Source organism: Salmo salar, chromosome 03 (genome assembly GCF_965601325.2).
Source record: "Salmo salar chromosome 03, fSalSal1, whole genome shotgun sequence".
NCBI classification, from domain to species: Eukaryota; Metazoa; Chordata; class Actinopteri; order Salmoniformes; family Salmonidae; genus Salmo; species Salmo salar.
The window spans coordinates 17,512,501-17,536,773 of record NC_138293.1 but is presented as its reverse complement, the minus strand read 5'-3'; the positions used below and the strand labels follow the sequence as shown (position 1 = coordinate 17,536,773).

The window sequence follows — 24,273 nt, the reverse complement described above, 5'->3', positions numbered from 1 at the left end:
AACTCCACTGTAGTAGCATGGGTAATGATAACTCCACTGTAGTAGCATGGGTAGTGATAAATCCACTGTAGTAGCATGGGTAATGATAAATCCACTGTAGTAGCATGGGTAACGATAAATCCACTGTAGTAGCATGGGTAATGATAACTCCACTGTAGTAGCATGGGTAATGATAACTCCACTGTAGTAGCATGGGTAATGATAACTCCACTGTAGTAGCATGGGTAATGATAACTCCACTGTAGTAGCATGGGTAATGATAACTCCACTGTAGTAGCATGGGTAATGATAACTCCACTGTAGTAGCATGGGTAACGATAAATCCACTGTAGTAGCATGGGTAATGATAAATCCACTGTAGTAGCATGGGTAACGATAACTCCACTGTAGTAGCATGGGTAATGATAACTCCACTGTAGTAGCATGGGTAATGATAACTCCACTGTAGTAGCATGGGTAACGATAAATCCACTGTAGTAGCATGGGTAATGTTAACTCCACTGTAGTAGCATGGGTAATGATAACTCCACTGTAGTAGCATGGGTAATGATAACTCCACTGTAGTAGCATGGGTAATGATAAATCCACTGTAGGAGCATGGGTAGTGATAAATCCACTGTAGTAGCATGGGTAATGATAAATCCACTGTAGTAGCATGGGTAATGATAAATCCACTGTAGGAGCATGGGTAGTGATAAATCCACTGTAGTAGCATGGGTAATGATAAATCCACTGTAGTAGCATAGGTAACGATAAATCCACTGTACTAGCCTGGATAACTGAGCTATATTGATGTAATATGTTTTATCTTGACAGCTACGGTATAAAGCCAGACTGTCCATGTCCAGAAACACTAATGTACGACTTTATAAGACAACTTTATAAGACAACTTTATAAGGTTGGAATTCAGTATTAATGAGATACAGGATAGCGAAGAGGCCCTGTGTTTGTCTGTGGGAACAAGTACAGTATGGTCCCCTCCTTTCTTTTCCATTAAGAACAAACATAATCTCTGTTGCGTGCCAGGGCTTAGAAGAGGAAGAAGAGGAACCCTTAACCAATTACAGATGCTTCGTTATGTATTGTAAAAACGGCTTTGAAACTTGGCCTCTGGAGTATACTCACATTCACTCATGTTACCAAGGACGCATCTTCTGACGGCAGGAACTATTTTCCCAGCCCAATCAATACCATATGTTTCACAGGGTGTATTAGTACACCATGGGGCTCTTTTGTCAATGCAAAACAAGCTGCATTGCTTATGAAGATAAACTGATATGAAATGCCTTCAGTGGCAATTCAATATGATAGGTCTGTCTAATTTCACACATCATTAGACTAAATGAAGTAGAGTAAGTGGAGTACAGTGTGCTTGCACTGCCCCACAGAGTAATCTCTCCCTCTTCCTCTTCCTCTTCCTCTCTCTCTCTCTCTCTCTCTCTCTCTCTCTCTCTCCTTCTCTCTCTCTCTCTCTCTCTCTCTCTCTCTCTCACACACACACACACCCTGAGGTTGGAAAGCACTTTTAGCCTTGTGAGACATGTCACACTCATCCAATCCACGGAATTCTCACAGGAACTCGCTCTCATGCAGGTGAGAAAACACACAGTACACAGACAGACAGACAGACAGACAGACAGACAGACAGACAGACAGACAGACAGACAGACAGACAGACAGACAGACAGACAGACAGACAGACAGACAGACAGACAGACAGACAGAGAGAGAGAGAGAGAGAGAGAGAGAGAGAGAGAGAGAGAGACTCACTGTTTTGGTGCGTGTGTACAAAGTTTCCAGCGCTTATGCACTGTCTCCACTCTCAACTAATTAAAACGGAGATGACCATGCAAGAGGGAGAGAGACAATAATAACTTCAGCATCGCACTCAAGTCATTGTCAACATACTTATTATCTTAGACTTACTTAGCCCTATCAAGTGATCACACAACCTTTCCAAGCCGAATAGATTTAGCCAATTTGAATTCTTGTTAAATGGGCATTTCCCGGCGACGGGAAGTATTGCTATTGAAATGTTTAGTATTTTATGTTAAAAATGCAACTACTGGATTTTATTTCATACCTTGCTCTGCGTTTTTGTTTGAGAAGTGGACAACATTCTGACGGAATAGTATCGCCTTGATACTTCAAACCAAAAGGACCTTGCGCAGATGAAAAGTTGTCCAACTGAGGTTTCTATTTGATAGTGTGCTTTGGGTATTTAAAAGGGAATAAAGAGACTTAGGAACTGATGATGACGAAGACTCTCACATTTATCACCGGAATATTTATCGTTTTCCAGTATCAAATAACTCATGTGGAATTGATGCCCGCCAGTGGTGAGTCATTATTGTTCTTCAATTCTCTTTGGTGTGTTTTGTGTTTTGAAGCTCAGCCATGTGCACTAAGATTTCTATATAGCCTTAATGTTTTGGCAAGTTATTTACCTTTTAAATAAATCAAAATATTGAAGGAATTACTGTAAACATTAGACCATAAATGTACAGGATAAAATGCTGTGATAGGCTACATCACTGCAATACTGAATCCTTAGAGAGTGGACACAGTTCTCTGGCATACAATAGAATACTTCCCAAGGGACTGAATCCTTAGAGAGTGGACACAGTTCTCTGGCATACAATAGAATACATCCCAAGGGACTGAATCCTTAGAGAGTGGACACAGTTCTCTGGCATACAATAGAATACTTCCCAAGGGACTGAATCCTTAGAGAGTGGACACAGTTCTCTGGCATACAATAGAATACTTCCCAAGGGACTTTCCTAAGATAAGAGGAGATAAGATAACTTACTTGCTATAAGTGGACTTGCTACATAAATGTCACTTTGCTGACATGCATGTAGGTTTATTACTGCTATTAGTGTCAGTTCATGGCTTATTAAAGGGGCAATAACTAATTGCGACATTAATTTATATACCCATGGATTCTTGAGGAATATAACTTATAAACGCCTCATGAGCTTAGTTCAATTTTCACACTCCATCAGAACCCAAAATAGAAGCTTGTTTTACTCTAGTGTTTGTAAGCAAAGTCATTGTAAACAAACACTACATAGCCTCAAAACAAGACTAAAACTGTACATTTGATCTCATGGTTGGTCAGTCCTTGCATCTATAGCTCTGTCTAAGAATTTGACAGTGGCTACATTTCTCCAGCCCCATCCTTAAGCTATTTACCAAATCAGTGGCGGGGTGCCCGCTTTCTTATTGTTTGAACTGCAGATTGCTCATTAAACCGGTTTCTTTTAGGTGTTCTATATGTCTCCCAACCACAATAACACTTCTAAGTCTGCTGATGATAGTAGAACACTATGTGACATGCTCTATGAGACTCACAACATGTCTTCCTCCATCATAACTGCCCCATAACCTCTGGGTTGGGCCTGCCAGCGTGAAGAATGTGCGGCAGCCTTTCACTCTCTCCTGCGAAAAGAGGGGGGAGTTTAGATGCAATGCTGTCCCTGGCAGGATGATTGAGGGATGGTGGATGTTTGTTTTTCCCAGGGAAGAGAGGTTAGTATGCTGTTTGTGTCTGTCACATGTTGACACCGACAGACAGGCAAACGTAGGCTAGTATATAAAGATGGGTTTAGTTCCAATGACTGTCTGAAGACGTTCCACATGTCATTGTCACCCTCACATGGGAGATTCCTGGGCCCTTTTCAAACACTGGTGAGATGAAACGTAACCAGCACACTATGTCATAGGGAGCCCCTTCTACTCTCCTCAGGGGTCTCCCATCCTGGTGTGCAGGGGTTGGCCCTCTCTAGAGGAGAGTCAGATCTGGATCAAATACATTATGTGTCAAATACTTTGAAGTGTACGCTTGATTTAGCTTGACCGGAATTCAGGGTGGTTTGCATTGGTTCCATTGTATTAGGCTAAATCAAGCACACCTCATGTATCTGAATGTGTTTTTGTTTGGTCTAGGTCTGGGGAGTGTGTCTGAGGACCAGGGATCCTCCAGCCAGAGGTGGAGGAGGTGGCTGGCCACCCCCAGGCCGGGGGCCCCGAGCTGGGCCAGTGACGACCGCCACGGCCACTACAAGGACCAGGATGACCTACTGACTGAGGAGAGACATGACAACAGCTCCCAGACTGAAGTAGGAACAACAACAACAATTTTAAGGGCCAGGATTTTTCCTGACATGACCAGGACAGTAATAAAGTCTGAGCCCTAGTTAATTAGACCCCAGGGTGTTTCCTGGACAGGTCTGGTGTTTAGGAAAAGTTAGGACCCTGTCATGTTTAATAACATTTCTTGTTCTGTCATATCGGCATGATATAGAACTCTACACATTCTATATCTCACTGTCAGAATCAAGCCTGAAATGATCTCTCATTGTTCAGCACATATTCAGGACTTGTTTCCCAACCTTGGTCCTCCAGTACCCCCAATAGTACACATGTTTATTGTAACCCTGGACAAGCACACCTGATTCAAGACCTCAATGAGTTGAAGAGGTGTGTTTGTCAAGGGCTACAACAGGGTTGGGAAACACTGAATTCTAACGTGAATGTTGTTTATCCCAGGAAACACTGAATGCTAACATGAATGTTGTTTATGCCAGGAAACACTGAATGCTAACATGAATGTTGTTTATGCCAGGAAACACTGAATGCTAACATGAATGTTGTTTATCCCAGGAAACACTGAATGCTAACATGAATGTTGTTTATGCCAGGAAACACTGAATGCTAACATGAATGTTGTTTATGCCAGGAAACACTGAATGCTAACATGAATGTTGTTTATGCCAGGAAACACTGAATGCTAACATGAATGTTGTTTATCCCAGGAAACACTGAATGCTAACATGAATGTTGTTTATCCCAGGAAACACTGAATGCTAACATGAATGTTGTTTATCCCAGGAAACACTGAATGCCAACATGAATGTTGTTTATCCCAGGAAACACTGAATGCTAACATGAATGTTGTTTATGCCAGGAAACACTGAATGCTAACATGAATGTTGTTTATGCCAGGAAACACTGAATGCTAACATGAATGTTGTTTATCCCAGGACATGAACCATAGCTACTACACATCTAAGATCTACGGGGCTACAGAGACTGCTGGTAAATATCTGTGGGTGGACATAGATCAGCTGGACCCAGGGAAGGGGAAGATCCACGGCCTGCTGTCCAACACACACAGACAAGCAGCGGTACGCAGCCATAGGGCAGGGCATATCAAACCATCAAGGATAAGGGCATGCTCCTGTTTAGTGGATGCTGTCATGACAAGTCAGCACCTAGCTCTTGTATTTATCAGGAACCGACTGCTACCTGTATGACTTCTACAATATCAGGGATGATCACTCATGCCTTGTGTCACCTTGTCTTGTCACTGAAACTCATCTTTGTTTTTGTGTTTTTTTCTCCTTTCATTTCTCCTTTCAGAGTGTTCATCTGTCGTTTGACTTCCCGTTCTATGGTCACATACTGAGAGAAATCACAGTGGCAACTGGTGGTACGTCAAACTCGGACGAATGAGAATGAATATGTGAGAGACTACCACCATTATAAGGGACCTCCACCATCACTTCCTGAAATAAGAGGTGTGTGTGTGTGTGTGTGTGTGTGTGTGTGTGTGTGTGTGTGTGTGTGGGTGTGTGTGTGTGTGTGTGGTGGTGTGTGTGTGTGTGTGTGTGTGGGGGCGCACGCGCACCCCCTCCATAAGGTTTCATCTACACAGGAGATGTCATCCACAGGATGCTGACGGCCACTCAGTACATCGCCCCTCTGATGGCCAACTTTGACCCCAGTATGTCCACAAACTCCACCATCAGTTACTTTGACAATGGTAAGACATATAGACATAGAGCCAAACAGGCAATTCTGTCTCCATAGATGTTAAGCCCTGCTCAGTCAATCAAAGGTTTTCTAGAAAAGTCAAGGACAACTAACTTTATCCATGTGCAGTGAGTTAACATAGCTACTGTCTTTGTGTATCAAGCACAGCCTTGGTGGTTCTAACCAGCCTGTGTGTGTTTCTCTGTCTGTCCTTTAGGTACAGCCTTGGTAGTCCAGTGGGATCAGGTTCACCTGCAGGACAGTGTCAGTCAAGGCCCATTTACCTTCCAGACCGCTCTGCACAGCGACGGACGCATCGTCTTCGCCTACAAAAAGGTGACACTCCTCTTCCTCGCTAACTATTACTTATTCTAGAGAAGTAGAGCTATTTGCCATTAGCTTTAATTGTAATGAATGTGTATACCTCATTGTCCTGTGTGTAGGTTCCCATTGACATCACTGAGATCAGGTCAGTGAACCATCCTGTCAAAGTGGGCCTCTCAGACGCATTTGTGGTGCTTCATGAGATTGAGCAGATACCCAGTGAGTACCATCATACTTCACTACTCTACTGAGTGTCTCTGTGTGCCCCCCCCCCCACCCGAATCCCTGGTCCTCCAGTAAGATTAGATCTGCCTGCAGTCTGACCACCATTGACCACCTTCTCATTATGCCAGATGTTCGCAGGAGGACCATCTATGAGTACCACAAAGTGGACATCCTCAAGTCCAAGATCGCCAACTCTACAGTGGTTGAGATGCTTCCTCTGCCCAGTAAGTTTATAGCCCCGTTTATACCTTGTTCTAACGTGTCCTGTGTCCTGATCTTGTCCACATTCTGATTGTGCCCACATTTTCAGACATGCGTCTACACATAGTGTTAAAATGTGTCTCTTATCTCTCCACTGTGTCCACATTTTGACCCGATTTCCTGGTCTCTCCCTGTATGTAAATCATTTGACAGGTATTCTTTCAAAATAATATTTATTTATTTTAAGACATACTGTATATTGATGCCATAAGTCATTTGAGCCACCTGTCAATGGTTTTAGAGGGCCGTATATTGATGATTTGAATGGTTTCACTCTCCAGATCCAAATACACTTGTAAGATATCCAGACACAGTGGGTCCCTGACTACCTTTGGAGGTGTTCAGGAAGATCTGATCACAATCAGTCTTTTAACCGTCTACACCTGTCCAAAAATGTTGGCACAATCAGAATCAGGGCAAAGGACACATGTTAGAACCAGGCATAAACGGGGCTTAAGTCTACAGGGTTCTTTACAGTCAGATCTATGGTAATGATTTGTGCTGGGCTAGAGCAACTTTTGGTGTACTAGGATCTCATTTTTTTTTCTCTCAGCTTGTCTTCAATTCTCCAGCTGTGGACCTTGTGTGTCATCTGAGATCGGCTTCAACTGCAGCTGGTGCAGCAGACTGCACAGGTAAAAGTCCAGGTCAAGTTTGTTATTGCCATTTGTAGGTACAGAATGCATAAAGTGGAATTTCGCTGTGACAAGAGTTCAAAGAGAAATGTAACAACCTATCTCTCCCAAATCAGCACCATGTTGTGTCCTAATGGTTGTTCTGTTCTGTTATTTCTAACAGGTGTTCCAGTGGCTTCGACCGGCATCGTCAGGACTGGGTAGATAAGGGCTGTCCTGAAGCGGTATTGAACAGTTCACTATTCACTTCATTAGTATTCTTCTGCCTCAAGGAAACTCATTCAAAACTGGAAACTAATTCACGTTGTCTTGATTTCACAGGGGAAAAACCAGAGCTGTGTTCAGATGGTTCACACCAACACCACAACACCTTACAATGTGCCTAACGCTCACACTACAACCACTCCAGTTACCGTGACAAGAACAGTGCAACAGCGGACTACCACCTCCATCACCACAACTACCTCCTCTACCACCACTACCACTACCACTACTACAACCAGAGCCAGACCCAGCACCACTGTCACCACTGCCCTCCCCTTCACCAGTGCTCCTACGGTGGGTAAGTAGTAGTACCACTACCTGTCCTTTTTATCAAAACACAATTACCATTTGGTGTGATGGGGATGCTAGGATGAGTGAGTGACATTTACCAAGCCCTTTTACAATTACTTAACATTTACCAAGCCCTCGTGGGTTTACAATGACTTAACATTTACCAAGCCCTCGTGGGTTTACAGTTACTTAACATTTACCAAGCCCTCGTGGGTTTACAGTTACTTAACATTTACCAAGCCCTCGTGGGTTTACAATTACTTAACATTTACCAAGCCCTCATGGGTTTACAGTTACTTAACATTTACCAAGCCCTCGTGGGTTTACAATTACTTAACATTTACCAAACCCTCGTGGGTTTACAATGACTTCATATTTTAAAAGACAAAAGTGGTGCAAGAAATAGAGTAGAAACACATTCTAGTTCATTCCTGCTTACACAATCCAATGCTTTGAGACCCTTGATGGGAAGTGAACAAGTGCACACTTGGAAGTGAACAAATGCACACTTCAGGTAGAAGGATGTAGAATGGGAGTTGGGCTGTGGTTTGTGTTTGCTCTAGCTGCTCAGGGATGTAGAGATGACGAGGGTCCGGTCTGCAGCTATTTCCCAGCCTGCTGTCAGATCATTGTGCAGCCGCTTATACAACGCAATGACAAATACTACACACTGGCACCATACTGCACACGAGGATCTTATTTGCTGAATGATGCCTCTCACTAGGTATCTGTCTATGTCAGACTGGAAGGTATGTTCTCATCGTATGCTGTTTATGAACGCATACAGTACATGCCTATATGGCTCTGGGATAACCATAAACTACAGGCTTCTGACTTGCCTCAGAAAGCTGGTGACCAGTTTTGATTTAATTGGGCCCTCACTCATCCATATGTATTTTTTTCTTTCAGATGACACTAAGATTTCCCTGCACACAGAAAAAGAATCACGTAAGTGGTTGCCAATCTCTTGCATGGTTCCAACATTCTCATGAATAATACATGATGATCACGATAGGCAGTTTACACTTTTGAGACTATTATATTGGTTTCATTACACTGGCAAGCTACATAAAACACACCTAAAGCATTTTTATTAAAACAAATATTATTTTGACCCAGATATGAGCGACAGCCCAGCAAACAGTGAAGATTCCTACAACGTTAGGTAACGTTTGTTACTTGTCCCCCTCCAGCTGCTGAGGTGGACGAGCCAGAGGAGGAGCAGAGAGAGGTGCGCTTGCAGACTGGTCTCCTGGTGGGCATCTCGCTGGTCATGATCACCATGGCAGCAGCCGTCATAGCAACGGTGTACATGTACAACCACCCAACCTCAAGCGCCAGCCTATTCTTCATAGAGGTAAGTAGGCCTATTGCCCCCTGCTAGCCTGGCTGGCACTCACAAAGATGTGTATGTCTTTATTTACACCTTGATTTGGTCAAGGAAGTCACTGAGAGTACATCTAATTTAATGTATTTTGTTAAGGCTTAACACATTGTGACATTTAGGTAATTGAAGACCTTCATCAGACAACATCAGACATTGTTTATGCCTATATGGAGTAGTTACACATTTTAGGGAAGTTCCTTTAATACATTTTGTTTAGCACAAATCTCCTTTCAGTTCTTCTACCTGTGCTTTCCACAGAGGCGGCCCGCACACTGGCCAGCCATGAAGATGAGGTTCTGTCGCAGCTCAGGGAACCCTGCGTATGCCGAGGTGGAGGATCCAGGGCTGGAGAAGGACGATCTGGTGGTGATCGACCCCAAACACACCTTCGTCATCACCGGCCACGACCGCAGGGAGAGCTTCATGGACAGCAAGGATGGCTTCATCGTCCCCAACCAAAGAGAACGGTTCCTGTCAGACCATTGCTGACCGGACCTTTTATACTGTGGAAGGAGAATGTATACTTTCGTTACCTTGCATTCCAACTAAAGTGCATGAATAAAGGAACAGGCTGGATTTGTAAGAGACCGTATTCAGACACTTAGAGGACAAATGGAAGTTTGTGGGGGAAAAAAGCTTATTTTTTGTTAAAAACCAACATGTTTCAGCCTTCTTCAGTTCTACCGTGGAAGTGGAATTCCTTGAACTAACAGATGGCCTTTTATTTAGCACGTAAAAACGTCAAGGTTCAGAGCTGCTGAGGAAGAAAAACTAGCTGATTTAAAAAACAATTAAATATATAAGCTAAGAATGTCATCAGCATGTTGACCAGGTTTAGTTTTTCCTGGTGGAATGCAGTGCTACAGCTGACTGGTGATGGAAATGGCAGGGTCTCAGGAGAATCTCAGGTCTACTCAGAATGACTAAACTCAACGACAGCTACAGGACAATCTTGAACAATGTTCTGATGATTCTCTAATGTACATATGCTTAACCTGCTGTCATTTTCATGACATTTGAAACATTTGTGATTTGTGTGAGAATGCTGTGATTGCAGAGGACAGGACACATAATACATTAAACTGGACAGATGAATTAACCTATACCTCTCAGGTCATTTAGTAGTGTTTACTAAATGCAGGCCTATGTGCAGGTTATGGAGGAAGGATGCTGTTGAATGTCTATGGAAAACAAAGGCAAGAGCACTGCTTGGGTGAAACAAGTGGATGTTAGATGCTCTTGGAAGCACTCATTGGAACATAAAGGTTGTGTTTAGACAGGAAGCCCAATTCTGATATATTTTCCACTAATTGGTCTTTTGACCAATCAAATCAGATCTTTCCACATCAAATATTTTTCAGCGTTGATCTGATTGGTCGATTGGCCAATTTAGTGAAGAAAAAAAAGATTACAATTGGGCTGCCGGTCTAAATGCAGCCAACGAACTGTTGAAGTCTTTTTCCATAAAGATGGCCTTTACTTCTCTAGTAAGAAGCCCTGGGAAGATTTCAATTGCATACTCCTCGTGTCCTCTCTTCTCATCTCCTTCTCAAAACCCCATTGGAGGGGCGGGAAAGAGGACGCGAGGAGTATGCAATTGAGATCTTCCTCCTGTGTGCAGGTCCCAGGCTCCATCAGGACAGGAGGAATGTCAGACACTGGTGCCACTTCCTCGGCTCAAAAACCCAAACAAACTTATTTTTCCAACTCCTTAAACTGTAAGGTTAGGCAAGCTCTGTGTGTGCATGAATCTCAAGATTGATTACTTCATGGCTTTAGTTCATGACTTTGTTCATACAATTGTAATAGTGGAGGACATCTACAGGTAGCCTACACAGTGAAACATCTATCTGTAGGAGCACAATGATAAGCCAAAAGTAATACAATTTTTATTTTATTGTACATAATTTACAATGTAAATTCATACATTAGATGCAGAAGGTTATAAAGAATTAACAACCATATGAGACTTTCTGTCGACCTGAAAGTATAATATTCTGTATGACCCATATTCAACAGATAATTAATACAGTATAAGACAAATCACTGCTGATTGTTTTATTGATATTAGGAATGTTATTTTGCACGTATTTCAATAATTGTCTCTTTTATGTAATGATTGTTCCCACAACATTGATAGACCAGTGTCTTTTATAAATATTTATCAAATAGGTTAACTGTTAAAAACATGTTAAAACAAGCGGTAGTATAAATCATAGCTTGCCTTTCAGACAATAGCCACACATCTGTTAGAGTTACATCTCCATTGTCATAACAACGTTCTCATTAAGCTATATAAAAAATGGCTCTGGTCACCGATTGGTTGAAAGGTCCAATAACAAAGAGATGATTGACATTTCACTCAACAGCATATTTAAGATAAAGATTCTATAAAAACTGCTTTGTTTCTTAACTTAATCCATTTCAAATGTACATAAAGTATGTAGCTACGATCTCTCATTATTAAGAAATGTACAACTCTTGTCTTTATCCACAGTGCCAGAAGTAGTGGTAAAACTGTCAGTCTGTACTCTGTAGTGTCTTAGTGGCAGGGTAGCAACCCCCTTACTGGACACTGATGGCACCGTCCTGACTGGACAAGGGGCTCAAGGCACTGGTGTGGGGGGAGTCAAAGGGCCATGGCAGTGGTCAACATGCCCGGTCAGTCCGGCTTAGGTTTCTTTATCTGAGAAGAGATAAGGCATGTGGGTCAAAATACAGAACAACATGAGACCACACACACTCTATTGAATACAATAACTAATGTGATTCTAGTAAATGTGTGACTATCTTGCCAAAATAATGGAAAAACTTGAATGAGGGACACAAAGTATATTGAAAGCATTTGCTTCCACACAGCTGTGGTTCCTGAGTTAATTAAGCTATTAATATCCTATCATGTTTAGGGTCATGTATAAAAATGCTGGGCAGGCCATTATTTGGCTACCATGGCTATGCCCCCATAGGATGACAATGCCCCCATCCACAGGGCACGAGTGGTCACTGAATAGTTTGATGAACATGTAGGCCATATCCCATGGCCATCTCAGTCACCAGATCTCAACCCAATTGAACACTTACTGGAAATTCTGGAGCGGCCCGTGACAGCGTTTTCCACCACCATCAACAAAACACCAAATTATGGAATTTCTCATGGAAGAATGGTGTCGTATCCCAACAATAGAGTTCCAGACACTTGTAGAATCTATGCCAAGGTGCACTGAAGCTGTTCTGGTTCGTGGTGGCCCAATGGCATACTAAGACACTTTATGTTGGTGTTTCCTTTATTTTGGCAGTTACCTATATATGGCATATATAATATGTATATCTAACCCTTCAAGGGTGGAGCAGGTAGCCGCCTCCTCGTTTGCCGTGAAGAGTCCAATGTTTGTGGCTGCAGAGAGTCACGTGACACTTAATTAGTTTGTTAGAAAATCACAAGGTATGTGTTTGTTAAACGCTGGTAGTGAGTGACAAGTAGGGACCAGGAGTTTTTCCTGACCCCAAACTGCTGACCAGGAAAACCTCCTAGTCTTAGTCCTAAGTGGCCTGGTCTGGTCCAGTACCTTAGGCTGTTCTTGGGGCTTAGAGAAGCGGTTCTGTGGGACCACGTTGAGACCTGCGATCTTCAGAGCTGCGATCCTGGCTGCGATTTCCGACACCTACAACAAAGTAGAAATATTCAGATTATCTGACTCAGATCAACTTAAAAGGACTTAAGAAGCACAATTTAATGTGTATGTTTTTATGTCAAACATAAGGACCACTTTCTAATTCTTTCTTTCAAACATTTTATTTTATATTTTTCATTATGTGACAATCACCAACATTCAAACATAGAAACACATACAATTTTCTAATTCTAATTTCACCATACCACAGTAAAATCCCAGGTAAAATCACCCGCTTTCTCCATTTTTCAAAGCAAAAGACTGCGTCTGAAATGCCACAATGGGCTCGGGTCAAAAATCTTGCATTCTTATACGAAAAAAAAATAAATTTAAATATATTTAACTTTATGTAAAATGTATTTCAAATACATGTACTGTACATACATATAATACCTGACCACTCCAGAAATGCATGGCTATGACATTTGCAGTTTGCAGGGTGGCCAAAGTGGGTGGCCAAAGTGGTTCCTAATTCGGCATATGCCATAGTTTGGCCCTGAAGAGGATTCTTAAATCGCTCTTTATGTATTTATCAACGGAGATACATTTTTGGGGAAACCAACCCAAAAATTTGGCAGTGATATAATTGAAATTGTTATGGTGGGTAAGAAAAAAAAGATATACAGTATTTTGATTTCACCTCATTTTAACAATCTGTCATTAAGAGCACATTCCCATCGTAAGAAGTTATTAATTAAAAAATACAAAATTACTATAGTAAGTGTCCCCCCCACCCCCTCAACAGTCTTTACTCTGCCTCCACCCCAATGGACATTTATTTATTCACTGCTACAGTTGTTATGATGTACAGTACCAGTCAAAAGTTTGGACACACCTACTCATTCAAGGGTTTGTCTTTATTTTTACTATTTTCAACATTGTAAAATAATAGTGAAGACATCAAAACTATGAAATAACACTTATGGAATCATGTAGTAACCAAACAAGTGTTAATCAAGAGTTTGAATAATCTCAAATATAAAATATATGTTGATTTGTTTAACACTTTTTCCAAATCTGATTATTGCTAGACAAACATTTTCAGGTCTTGCCATCGATTTTCAAGTAGATTTACATCAAAACGGTCCTTGGCCATTTAGGAACATTCACTGTCTTCTTGTTGATAAGGAACTGGATAATATGTGTGAAATGCTTGATAATGTATGTGATATCAACAGAGAAATGTATTTTCTGGGTGATTTAAATATTGACTGGCTATCATCAAGCTGCCCACTCAAGAAAAAACATCAAACTGTAACCAGTGCCTGCAACCTGGATCAGGTTGTCAGTCAACCTACCAGGGTAGTTACAAACAGCACAGGAATTAAATCATCAACACGTATTGCTCACATCTTTACTAATGCTGCAGATATCTGCTCTAAAACAGTATTCAAATCCATAGGATGTAGTGATCACAATATAGTAGCCATATCTAAGTTTCAAAGGCTTGGCCTAATATAGTGTATAAGAGGTTATACAATACGTTTTTAGTGATTCTAATGTTGAGGATGTAAATAATATTTGCTGGTCTGCGGTGTGTAATAAAGAGCAACCCAACACTGCACTTGACATATTCATGAAATTGCTTATTCCAGTTACTAATAAGCATGCACCCATTAAGAAAATGACTGTAAAAATGGTTAAATCCCCATGGATTGATGAGGAATTGAAACATTGAATGGTTGAGAGAGATGAGGAAAAAGGAATGGCAAATAAGTCTGGCAGCACAGCCGATTGTCAAACGTACTGCAAATTGAGAAATCATGTGACTAAACGAAATAAAAAGGGAAAAAACTATACTATGAAATACAAATAAATTATATAAAGAATGATAGTAAAAAGCTTTGGAGCACCTTAAATTACTTTTTGAAAAAAAGCTAACTCAGCTCCATCATTTATTGAATTCATTGAATCATTAATTGAATCAGATGCCTCATTCATCTGATACTGTCAACTATTGTAATTCTTTTTTTATTGGCAAGATTAGCAAATGTAGGCATGACATGACAGCAACAAACGCTGACACTACACATCCCAGTATATCTGACCAAATTATGAAAAACAAGCATTGACCTTTTGAATTCCATAAAGTGAGTGTGGAAGAGGTGAAACAATTATTGTTGTCTATCAACAATGACAAGCCACGAGGTCTGACAACCTGGATGGAAAATTACTGAGGATAATAGCGGATGATATTGCCACTCCTATTTGCCATATCCTCAATTTAAGCCTTTTAAGAAAGTGTGTGCCCTCAGGCCTGGAGGGAAGCAAAAGTCATTCCGCCACCCAAGAATAGTAAAGCCCCCTTTCCTGGCTCCTATACCTGACCAATCAGCCTGTTACCAACCTTTAGTAAACTTCTGGAAAGAATGGTGTTTGACCAGATACAATGCTATTTTACAGTAAACAAATTGACAACCGACTTTTAGCATGCTTTATAGGGAAGGACATTCAACAAGCATGGCACTTACACAAATGACTGATGATTGGCAGAGAAATTGATGATAAAAAGATTGTGGGGGCTGTTTTGTTAGGCTTCAGTGCGGCTTTTGACATTATCGATCATAGTCTGCTGCTGGAAAAACTGATGTGTTATGGTTTTACACCCCCTGCTATATTGTGGATAAAGAGTTGCCTGTCCAACAGAACTTCTTTAATGAAAGCCTCTCCAACATAATCCAGGTAGAATCAGGAATTCCCCAGGGCAGCTGTTTAGGCCCTTTACTGTTCTCAATCTTTACTAATGACACACCACTCACTGGCTTTGAGTAAAGCCAGTGTGTCTATGTATGTGGATGACTCAACACTATACATGTCAGCTACAACAGTGACTGAAATGACTGCAACATTTAACAAAGAGCTGCAGTTAGTTTCAGAATTGGTGGCAATGAATAAGTTAGTCCTAAATATTTCCAAAACTAAAAGCATTGTATTTGGGACAAATCATTCACTAAACCCTACACCTCAACTAAATATTGTAATGAATAATGTGGAAATTGATGTCCACATACTTTTAGTCATGTAGTGTATTTAGGCTTGTCATGACAAAGGGGTTGAATACTTACTGACCCAAGACATTTCAGCTTTTCATTTTTAATTCATTTGTAAAAAAAAATGGAAATACATTCCAATTTGACATTATGGGGTATTGTGTTAAGGCCAGAGTAAAAAAAATCTCAATTTGATCAATTTTAAATTCCGGCTGTAACACAACAAAATGTTATGAATACTATCTGAATGCTCCGTATGAGACACAGAGGACGTCCAGACTTGAACACAAACCTGGAGGTCAGACTGCTGCACCTGGGCGGAAGCCGTTGCCACCTGCTCCTCCAGGTAGGACAGCTCCAGGTCTGAGGTGGCACCTCCGACGGCCCGGGCACACTCCTCCAGGTCGCCAAGCTCCGCTTCCAAACCGTAAGCCGTGCCCGCCACTACGTACACCTGGTGGGCACAGTTCAGTTTGCACAGACAGACTGTGGTCATTTCAGTTGTATAACATTAACAAGGGTTAGCATCACACACCATTCTTAAACCCACAATGAACGTGAGATACAGTGCATTCGGAAGGTATTCAGACCCCTTGACCCACATTTTGTTACGTTACAGCCTTATTCTAAAATGGATGAAAAAAAAATCCCTCATCAATCTACACACAATACCGCATAATGACAAAGTGAAGACAGGTTTTAAAAAACAGAAATACCTTATTTACATAAGTATTCAGACCCTTTGCTATGAGACTCGAAATTGAGCTCATGTGCGTCCTGTTTCCATTGATCGTCGTTGATATGTTTCTACAACTTTATTGGAGTCCACCTGTGGTAAATTCAATTGATTGAACATCATTTGGAAAGGCACACACCTGTCTATTTAAGGTCCCACAGTTGACAATGCATATCAGAGAAAAAACCAAGCCAAGAGGTTGACGGAATTGTCCGTTGGCACAGATCTGCGGAAGTGTACCAATTTTTTTTTTTCAGCATTGAAGGGCCCCAAGAACACAATGGCCTCCATCATTTATTTATGTAACTTTTGTACCACCTTTAAATGCTGCAAAAAAATGTTTTGGTACCCTTCCCAAGATCTGTGCATCGACAAAATCCTGTTGTGATACAGCCCGGGATTGAACCCCGGTCTGTAGTGACGCCTCTAGTACTGCGACGCAGTGCCTTGCACCGCTGCGCCACTCGGGTGACCCCAGCCTCCATCATTCTTAAATGGAAGAAGTTTGGAACCACCAAGACCTTTCCTAGAGCTGGCTGCATGATCAAACTGAGCAAATCGGGGGAGAAGGGCCTTGGTCAGGGGTGTGACAAAGAACCCGATGATCACTCTAACAGAGCTCCAGAGTTCCTCTGTGGAGATGGGAGAACCTTCCTCAGGACCTTAGACTGGGGCAAAGGTTCCCCTTACAACAGGACAAAGACCCTAAGCACAAAGCCAAGACAACGTAGGAGAGGCAAGACAACGTAGGAGCGGCTTTGGGACAAGTCTCTGAACGTCCTTGAGTGGCCCAGCCAGAGCCCCAACTTGAACCCGATCGAACATCTCTGTAGAGACATGAATATAGCTGTGCAGTGACGCTCCCCATCCAACCTGACGGAGCTTGAGAGGATCTTCAGAGAAGAACGGGAGAAACTCCACAAATACAGATCTGCCAAGCTTGAAGCATCATACCTAAGAAGATTCGAGGTTGTAATCGCCGCCAAAGGTGCTTCAACAAAGTACTGAGTAAAGGGTCTGAAAACGTTTTATTTCAGTTGTGTATTTTTTATTTTTTTTAAACAACAACTTTTTTTGGTTTGTCATTATGGGATATTGTGTGTAGATTGATGAGGGGGAAAACTATTTAATCAATTTTAGAATAAGGCTGTAACATAACAAAATGTAGAAAAAGTCAAGGGGTCTAAATACTTTCAGAATGCACTGTATGTTGAAAGAACGAACAGACAGACAGACAGACAGACAGACAGACAGACAGACAGACAGACAGACAGACAGACAGACAGACAGACAGACAGACAGACAGACAGACAGACAGACAGACATTCTCCTCCAGTCTGCTGAGTTGTTTGTTCAGCCTCTTTGTGTCAGTGTTGGGGGACAGTGAAGGGGTGCAGTCATCTCCCTCCACCCCCTGAAGTCGGTCCTCTGTCGCGTTTAACACCTTCAGCACCTCAGTGGTGATACTGTGCAGTGACACCTCCGAGTACCTCTCACACCACACACACACACACACACACACACACACACACACCCACACACACACACACACACACACACACACACACACACACACACACACACACACACCCCCCCCCGTTTGGATTAACACAACTTTTAGGCAATCCCCAAAAGCCTTCTGTTTTTTTGTGTAACACATCCATTAATGTGAGAATAACAGTTTTAAACGAGCAGAGAAAAGCCAAAGAACGAAGAGAAATAAATAGTGTTTGATTGATTGGTTGATTGATGGTTGATTAATTGGATTCATAGCGCTATCCCAGTTGCTCTTGGTAAAGGTCAAGATATCAGTTAGTTTGTGATGTCACCTGCTGTAGCAAATCAGAAAGGAACTGGAGTGTGTTTTCTAGGCCCTTGTCATTAGGACTATCCTAACATGAAGCAATGGAACAAGGAAGGACAGAGGAAGAGAAAGGAAAAGACAAGTAAGGGAAAGTAAAAGGGTCTAGAGTAGCAAGCACATAGTTAGTGTTACAGCTGTTAGTTGCTTTCAGGTTAGAAATGTCAGAAGAATTACATAGCCATATACTGTATCTCTAGAGGTAAAGCTAGGTCCTTTGTTTCTTAAATTCAGTATCTCCTCCTGAACACAGGGGACACCCTTTCTCCAGGTTTGACTCCTGTCTTATGCAAAGTTCCAAATCTGCCTGATAGCTGTTCTAGCATTAGCATCTTATTCATTAGATATTAATCTATCTTTAACTATTTTTCTCCAACTTTTATGTTATTATTTTCCTCTCCTCTCTCTTTTCTGTCTAGGTCCATCACCATCTCTCCATCCATCTCTACCTCCATTCCACCCAGTGTGTTCACTAGGCTGCAAGTGATGTTATCAAATAGCACATTCTTCCACAGTGTCCACACTTTCTGTTCTTTCTCGCTCTTGTCCTCCCACTGCTGCCTCTCCCATCCCACCTTCCACCTTTCTCTCTGCTTCGCCTAGCCTCTTTCTTTCCTTCAAACATCATCTCCATCATCCTCTGTACCGTCGTTTCCCTCTTTCTCTTCCTCTTCCTCTACCTTTGTGTCTGTCTCTTCGTGTTACAGCTCTCTGTCTTTCTCACTCTCATCCTCAAAGTCAAACAGTCTCACATCTAGCTCGCTGATTCTATCACTCCTCTTCTCGTTCATCATCCTCCTCCCCTCCACCACCATCACTCCCATGTGCCAGGGCTTCTCCATCTCCAACTGTCCCCTCCTCCTCTCTATCTCTCCCCGTCTTTCTCCATGCCACTTTCCCCCCATTTCTCCTCATCTCTCTCTGACCCACTCTGTCACAACTTAGTTATGTCTCCTACACTCCTCTCTGCTCTCTCCTCCTCCTGTTAGGCGAAAATTGGGAGGCGCTAATGTTCGCCAGTTCTCTCAACTTGGAGATCAGTTCCACTTTATCTCCCTTCATCTCCCACAGAGCCTCCGCGACTATCTCCTACCTCTCTCCTCCTCCTTCTCTCTCCTCCCTCTCTTTCTCCATCTCTCCACCATCGAAACCCGCTCTATCCAGATCATCCTCTATGGATGAAAACTGTGTGGCATCGACTTGTCTAGCCAGTCTACACAGTTTGGATGTCAGCTCTTCCTTCTCTCCCTCCCTCTCTCTTTCTCTCTTCTCCTCCATCTCTCCATCTCTCCATCTCTCCAAGTGTTGACTCTACTCCTCCAAATCCCTGTCTTCCACTCTTCCTCCCTTCATCTCCACTTCCATATGCCATAACCTCTCCTCCTCCCAATCTCTTTCTCTCTTCATGTAGGTGAGATGAAGCTTCTGGAGCTTCGACCCTTGACCCCCAACCTGACCTTCTCCTACCTCAGACTCAAAGTTGAGGGTGTTCGTGCTGGCGTGGTGACCCAGCGAGGGTGATGGGATGCTGGGTTGCTGGCCAGCAGAGGCCTGGGCGTCTGGAGCCTCTGACCCCTGGTTGTTGTTGGCGTTGGAGGTCATCTTCCTGCGTATCTCCAGCAAGGCAGCGTCCCAGGCCCCCTCGGTGTCGTAAGAGCCCATTTCGTCGTAGGCGGATATCACACCGAATTCCCACTCCAGGACACTGAATACCAACGACTTCCTCTTGGTCAGCAGGCTGGGCTGAGACAGCTGGGTGCTCTCCAAGGCGATCCAGTTTCCGTCAGGGCTCTTCAGCACTGAGAATGCACCTCACACACACCAGGGTAGACAGATGCCACACACACAGAATTGTGTGGATTGCGTGGCATTCACCACAGACAGACAGACAGACATACACACACACACACACACACACACACACACACACACACACACACACACACACACACACACACACACACACACACACACACACACACACACACACACACCACACCACAGACACACACACACACACACACACACACACACACACACACACAACCACAAAGGAGGAAGCCGTTAGCCACCAGTCTCTAGCTAGATGACATCATCAACAGGTAAATCTGAAACTTACTACTTAAGGTGTGTGTACTAAAGACATTTTGTAAAGATGTGTGTGAATAGTAAATTGCAGTGGCCAGTAGGCTCTTACTGGAGTTATCCAGGCGGTCAATACTCTTCCAGCTGGCCAACCTTGCCGCTCCTCCCTCCTCCTTCAGCCCCTGCTGAGAGTCCTGGGAAACCCCGGAGCACTGCATCACAACGTTATCATCCAGAAGGGAGGCAGAGCGAAACCGCCGAGGTAAATACACACACTTAAATATGGGTAAAGAGAGGTAAAGATAACCAACCAAGTCACACTCCATAAACTGTATTATGTTCTGGTCTTATGTGACAGACTGGGTTTTTAACAATGTTAGCCTGCTAAGCTAAAGCCTGGTCATCAGCCAACACAAGTCTTCATGTTGGGAAAACCATAGTCTCGTTTATCATTCTGCTTTCTGAACGAACATGAAGAAGCCTGGCTATCGAGGTTCGGCCACCTGGGTCATCTGCACACCACACTACTGTGTTAGCCCTCTGAACTGAAGCCTAGGCAAGGTTACTGATCACATAAGCGTAGTTCCCTGAACCACCTTACGCTCCATACCTTGGCGTGGACTGATGTGGTGATCTGGGGCTGGGAGGTGGGGCAGCTTGAAGCCAAAGGCTTTTCACCACTCTGGTTGCCTGGGGGCCTGTCCAGGTCACAGTCTGGGTTCATCTCAACCAGGTTCTTCCTCCGCTGGATGATCTAGGATGGAATTGAGTTGAGTTGAGTTTAATTGAATTGAAATTAAATTAAATGGTACTTACTTTCTGTACGATGGTTGTGGCCAGCTCCTCAATCAGCTCCTCCCTGTGGTCCCGCAAATACCTTGCTTCGCTCTGCATATCCTGGAGAGAACAACAGCGAAGTCAGATAGACAGTCGATAAATATAAAATAATAATATCCTGTAAACAGTTTTTAAAGGTGGTTTTGGATATGCAAGATTTTACAGATTAAAGGAGTGATTAGGTGCAGAAGATGACTGTGTCAGTGCTCGGCTAGTCTGTTACAAGAGGTTGCAGTACTACTGCATGCTAAAATATCTAAATGGACAATAACATAGAAGTGGGTTTGTTTAGTTAGGGCAGTACAAAGTAAATGGAATTGTATATGAATGATCTGCATTTCAGCAAACTAGAAGGAATACAAATCTTGTACTGCAAAGTGGAATCAATCTTCAGCAGTCTTACTTTCTCCCTGTCACCTCTGAGTCATATGAGTGACAGGCAGACTGACCGACTGACCGCCACAGAATATGTTACCTGATTGTCGGTGTATCCCTCTGCCTTGTTGATGGCCTCGTCGATGGCCTCCTCTGCCACCCTCAGTGCCGCTGTGAGGGTCTTTGCCATGCTGTACTCTGAAAAGGGAAAGGGGGTATAATAGAAATTAAGCGTACATTTATCGTTAAATGTAATTGCGTTAGATACACAGAGTTTACCAAACATTAGGAACACCCCCCCCCCCCCCCCCCCCCCCAGTTTCAATTTGTCGGAGCGTTGACTCTACAAGTTGTCAAAACCGTTCCACAGAGACGCTCGGCCATGTTGACTTCAATGCCTACCACAGTTGTGTCAAGATAGATGGAGTTTGATACACACAAGAAACTGTTGGGCATGAAAAACCCAGCAGCGTTCCAATTCCTGACATAAACCGGTGCACCTGGCACCTACTACCATATCCTGTTCAAAATCACTTACATCTTTTGACTTGCCCATTCACCCTCTGAATGGCACACATACACAATCCATGTCTCAAGGCGTAAAAGTCCTTCTTTAACCAGTCTCCTCCCCTTCATCTACACTGATTGAAGTGGATTTAACAAGTGACATCAATAAGGGATCATAGATTTCCCCTGGATTCACCTGGTCAGTCTATGTCATGGAAAGAGCAGGTGTTCTTAATGTTTTGTACACTCAGTGTATATTCCAACATTCCCTCCATCTTGTGCCAATATCTGTTCTTTTTAAGTCTTGGTTCCAATAGTTCATATTTTTTTCTAAGAGATTGTCAGTTGGATAGAGGTTTTATATATCTTACCTATCATATGAATATCCTGTCCTAGCTTAAATAGGATTTCCTCGACATTGCTCTGATGTCCAAAAGATTTCAGATCTACATGTCGTGACATAAACCTTTTAAGATGCATGTATTTGAAAATGTCTACATTGGTCAGCCCAAAATGGCTTTTTAATTCTGTCACTTAGACTGAAAAACAGACCAACAAAAAACAATCTGCTCCTTCAATAAAGACATGAAATACTTGCACTTGAAGCAAGAGGAAATTAGGAATGTAGAGTATATACTGTCTCATTATTTAACTACAGGTACCGTAGGTGTGAGCAAAAATAGCTGTAAGTAGCGGTAGAAGTAGTGTTGTCCTTTAGTTTACTCCAATTAGGGTTGGGATGGTAGGGTATTTATAAAAAAATACATTAAATACCTAACCCTGCATTCACTATGTCTGAAAAAGGCTTTGTCGCTACAGACGCTGCCCTCATTCCCTATGCTCTCCTCGTACATGCTGCCCTCTTCACAGAGACACGACACACAGGACAGGCATGGGTCATGTTCAGCAGGCCACAATGTAGCAAAACAGCTTGAAACAGGAAAGTAAAATGGGTGTTTCGTATTGGACAACTTCAGGTAGGACATCATCTGTTTCATATCTCTTTCTCCCATGTTGTGCCCACTGAGCACATGTAGAGCATTCAAACACACAGAAACACTTCAAAACCTCAATAATTGTTGAAAGAATTTTGAGCATGACAGTGAAAAAATACTCTTATAACATGAGCACACATTGCTTGATTAAACAATGATACTGTAGCCTCAGAGTAATTGCAGTCAAATTAGGGATTTGCCTGAGCAGGGGTATTTTCTGTACCTAGTCATAGATTCTCAGTCTTCTTTGAGCTCTATTCACGACCTCGAGATATGCACACAATTCTGTGGTTATTTATTGTTATATAACTGCCTTACTGGGTCTTGTGTCAGGCCTTATCAGCCTTATCCCTGTACTGTGCAGGTCCAGTGTAGATGTAGTTCCGATTGGGGAACAGTAGGGTAATCTACTGTCCTTTTGAAAGGGAAGGTGGTTGAGGGACATGAACTAGATTTGAGAACAAATTAGCGACTCTATTGCTAACTGGCTGTGTCCACACACCATGCACACACACACTTTCCTCCACCTCTCTCCTCTCCTCCTCTCTCCTCTCCTGCAGGTCACAGAGGAGGACTGAAGGGACTATAATCCAGACAGTAGTGCAGCGGCAGCAGTCTGTTATCTACAGTGCAGCTCTTCCTCCATTCTTAATGCTGCCTGGCATGACTCAATCAGCAGCCTCCAGCCTGCTTCCCCAGGCTCTCTGTGTGCTCTGCAGAGGTAGTTTGACAACTTTCAGCACACTCACGTGATGAGTAACCTTGCTTAAGGCCCTAATGCCTAGGCTTTAGCTCAGTGGACTAACAAAGTATTGTCGTGACACACAGATGCACCGGGTTCCAACCCAGTCAGTCACACTCGCTATGCTTCAATCAAATCCTATGGCCTAACCAGGCGCCAGCACAAGCCTCTTTGTACTGCCAGAAAGCACATTTTGGATGACTTAACTTTGAACTTTGAGCTGACATTCATTGTTGTTTACCGCTACAAATTGGCTATGCAGAACT

At 42.7% G+C, this 24,273-nt stretch overlaps 2 protein-coding genes across 3 annotated transcripts in view; one reads left to right on the top strand and one right to left on the bottom strand.

The window, feature by feature from the left end:
- The first annotated feature begins 1,756 nt into the window (after window positions 1–1,756).
- On the top strand, window positions 1,757–10,308 carry LOC106599090 (plexin domain-containing protein 2). Of its 2 annotated transcripts, none has more exons than XR_001327358.3 (14): window positions 1,757–2,340; window positions 3,953–4,125; window positions 5,050–5,193; window positions 5,429–5,498; window positions 5,709–5,831; window positions 6,039–6,157; window positions 6,265–6,364; window positions 6,499–6,594; window positions 7,185–7,266; window positions 7,430–7,490; window positions 7,588–7,824; window positions 8,731–8,769; window positions 9,015–9,178; window positions 9,467–9,595. XR_001327358.3 is itself a non-coding variant. In XM_014190152.3 (14 exons), the coding sequence occupies exons 1-14, from the start codon at window positions 2,253–2,255 to the stop codon at window positions 9,695–9,697; spliced, it is 1,731 nt and encodes a 576-aa protein (XP_014045627.2). In that variant the 5' UTR covers window positions 1,760–2,252; the 3' UTR covers window positions 9,698–10,308. The 2 variants fall into 2 exon arrangements, 1 of the variants encoding a protein (XP_014045627.2); XM_014190152.3 differs by having other exon boundaries at window positions 1,760–2,340; window positions 7,588–7,828; window positions 9,467–10,308.
- Window positions 10,309–10,448: 140 nt separating this feature from the next.
- Window positions 10,449–24,273, bottom strand: part of LOC106599092 (uncharacterized) — an 18,757-nt gene continuing 4,932 nt past the window's right edge. The window contains exons 2-9 of the mRNA XM_082973059.1: window positions 21,864–21,961; window positions 21,368–21,448; window positions 21,162–21,305; window positions 20,664–20,745; window positions 16,162–16,382; window positions 12,775–12,870; window positions 12,542–12,602; window positions 10,449–11,894 (exon numbers count right to left, since the gene is read on the bottom strand). Of these exons, the coding sequence (XP_082829185.1) occupies window positions 11,881–11,894; window positions 12,542–12,602; window positions 12,775–12,870; window positions 16,162–16,382; window positions 20,664–20,745; window positions 21,162–21,305; window positions 21,368–21,448; window positions 21,864–21,961 (797 nt within the window). The 3' untranslated portion in view covers window positions 10,449–11,880. The remainder of the gene's footprint in view (window positions 11,895–12,541; window positions 12,603–12,774; window positions 12,871–16,161; window positions 16,383–20,663; window positions 20,746–21,161; window positions 21,306–21,367; window positions 21,449–21,863; window positions 21,962–24,273) is intronic.

Bases quoted from the DNA above. Each gene is read 5' to 3' on its own strand.
- LOC106599090 (XM_014190152.3), top strand. From the start codon at position 2,253: ATGATGACGAAGACTCTCACATTTATCACCGGAATATTTATCGTTTTC. The intron at 4,126-5,049 runs GTAGGAACAACA...TGTTTATCCCAG, and splicing joins ACAACAGCTCCCAGACTGAA to GACATGAACCATAGCTACTA. The intron at 8,770-9,014 runs GTAAGTGGTTGC...GTCCCCCTCCAG, and splicing joins GCACACAGAAAAAGAATCAC to CTGCTGAGGTGGACGAGCCA.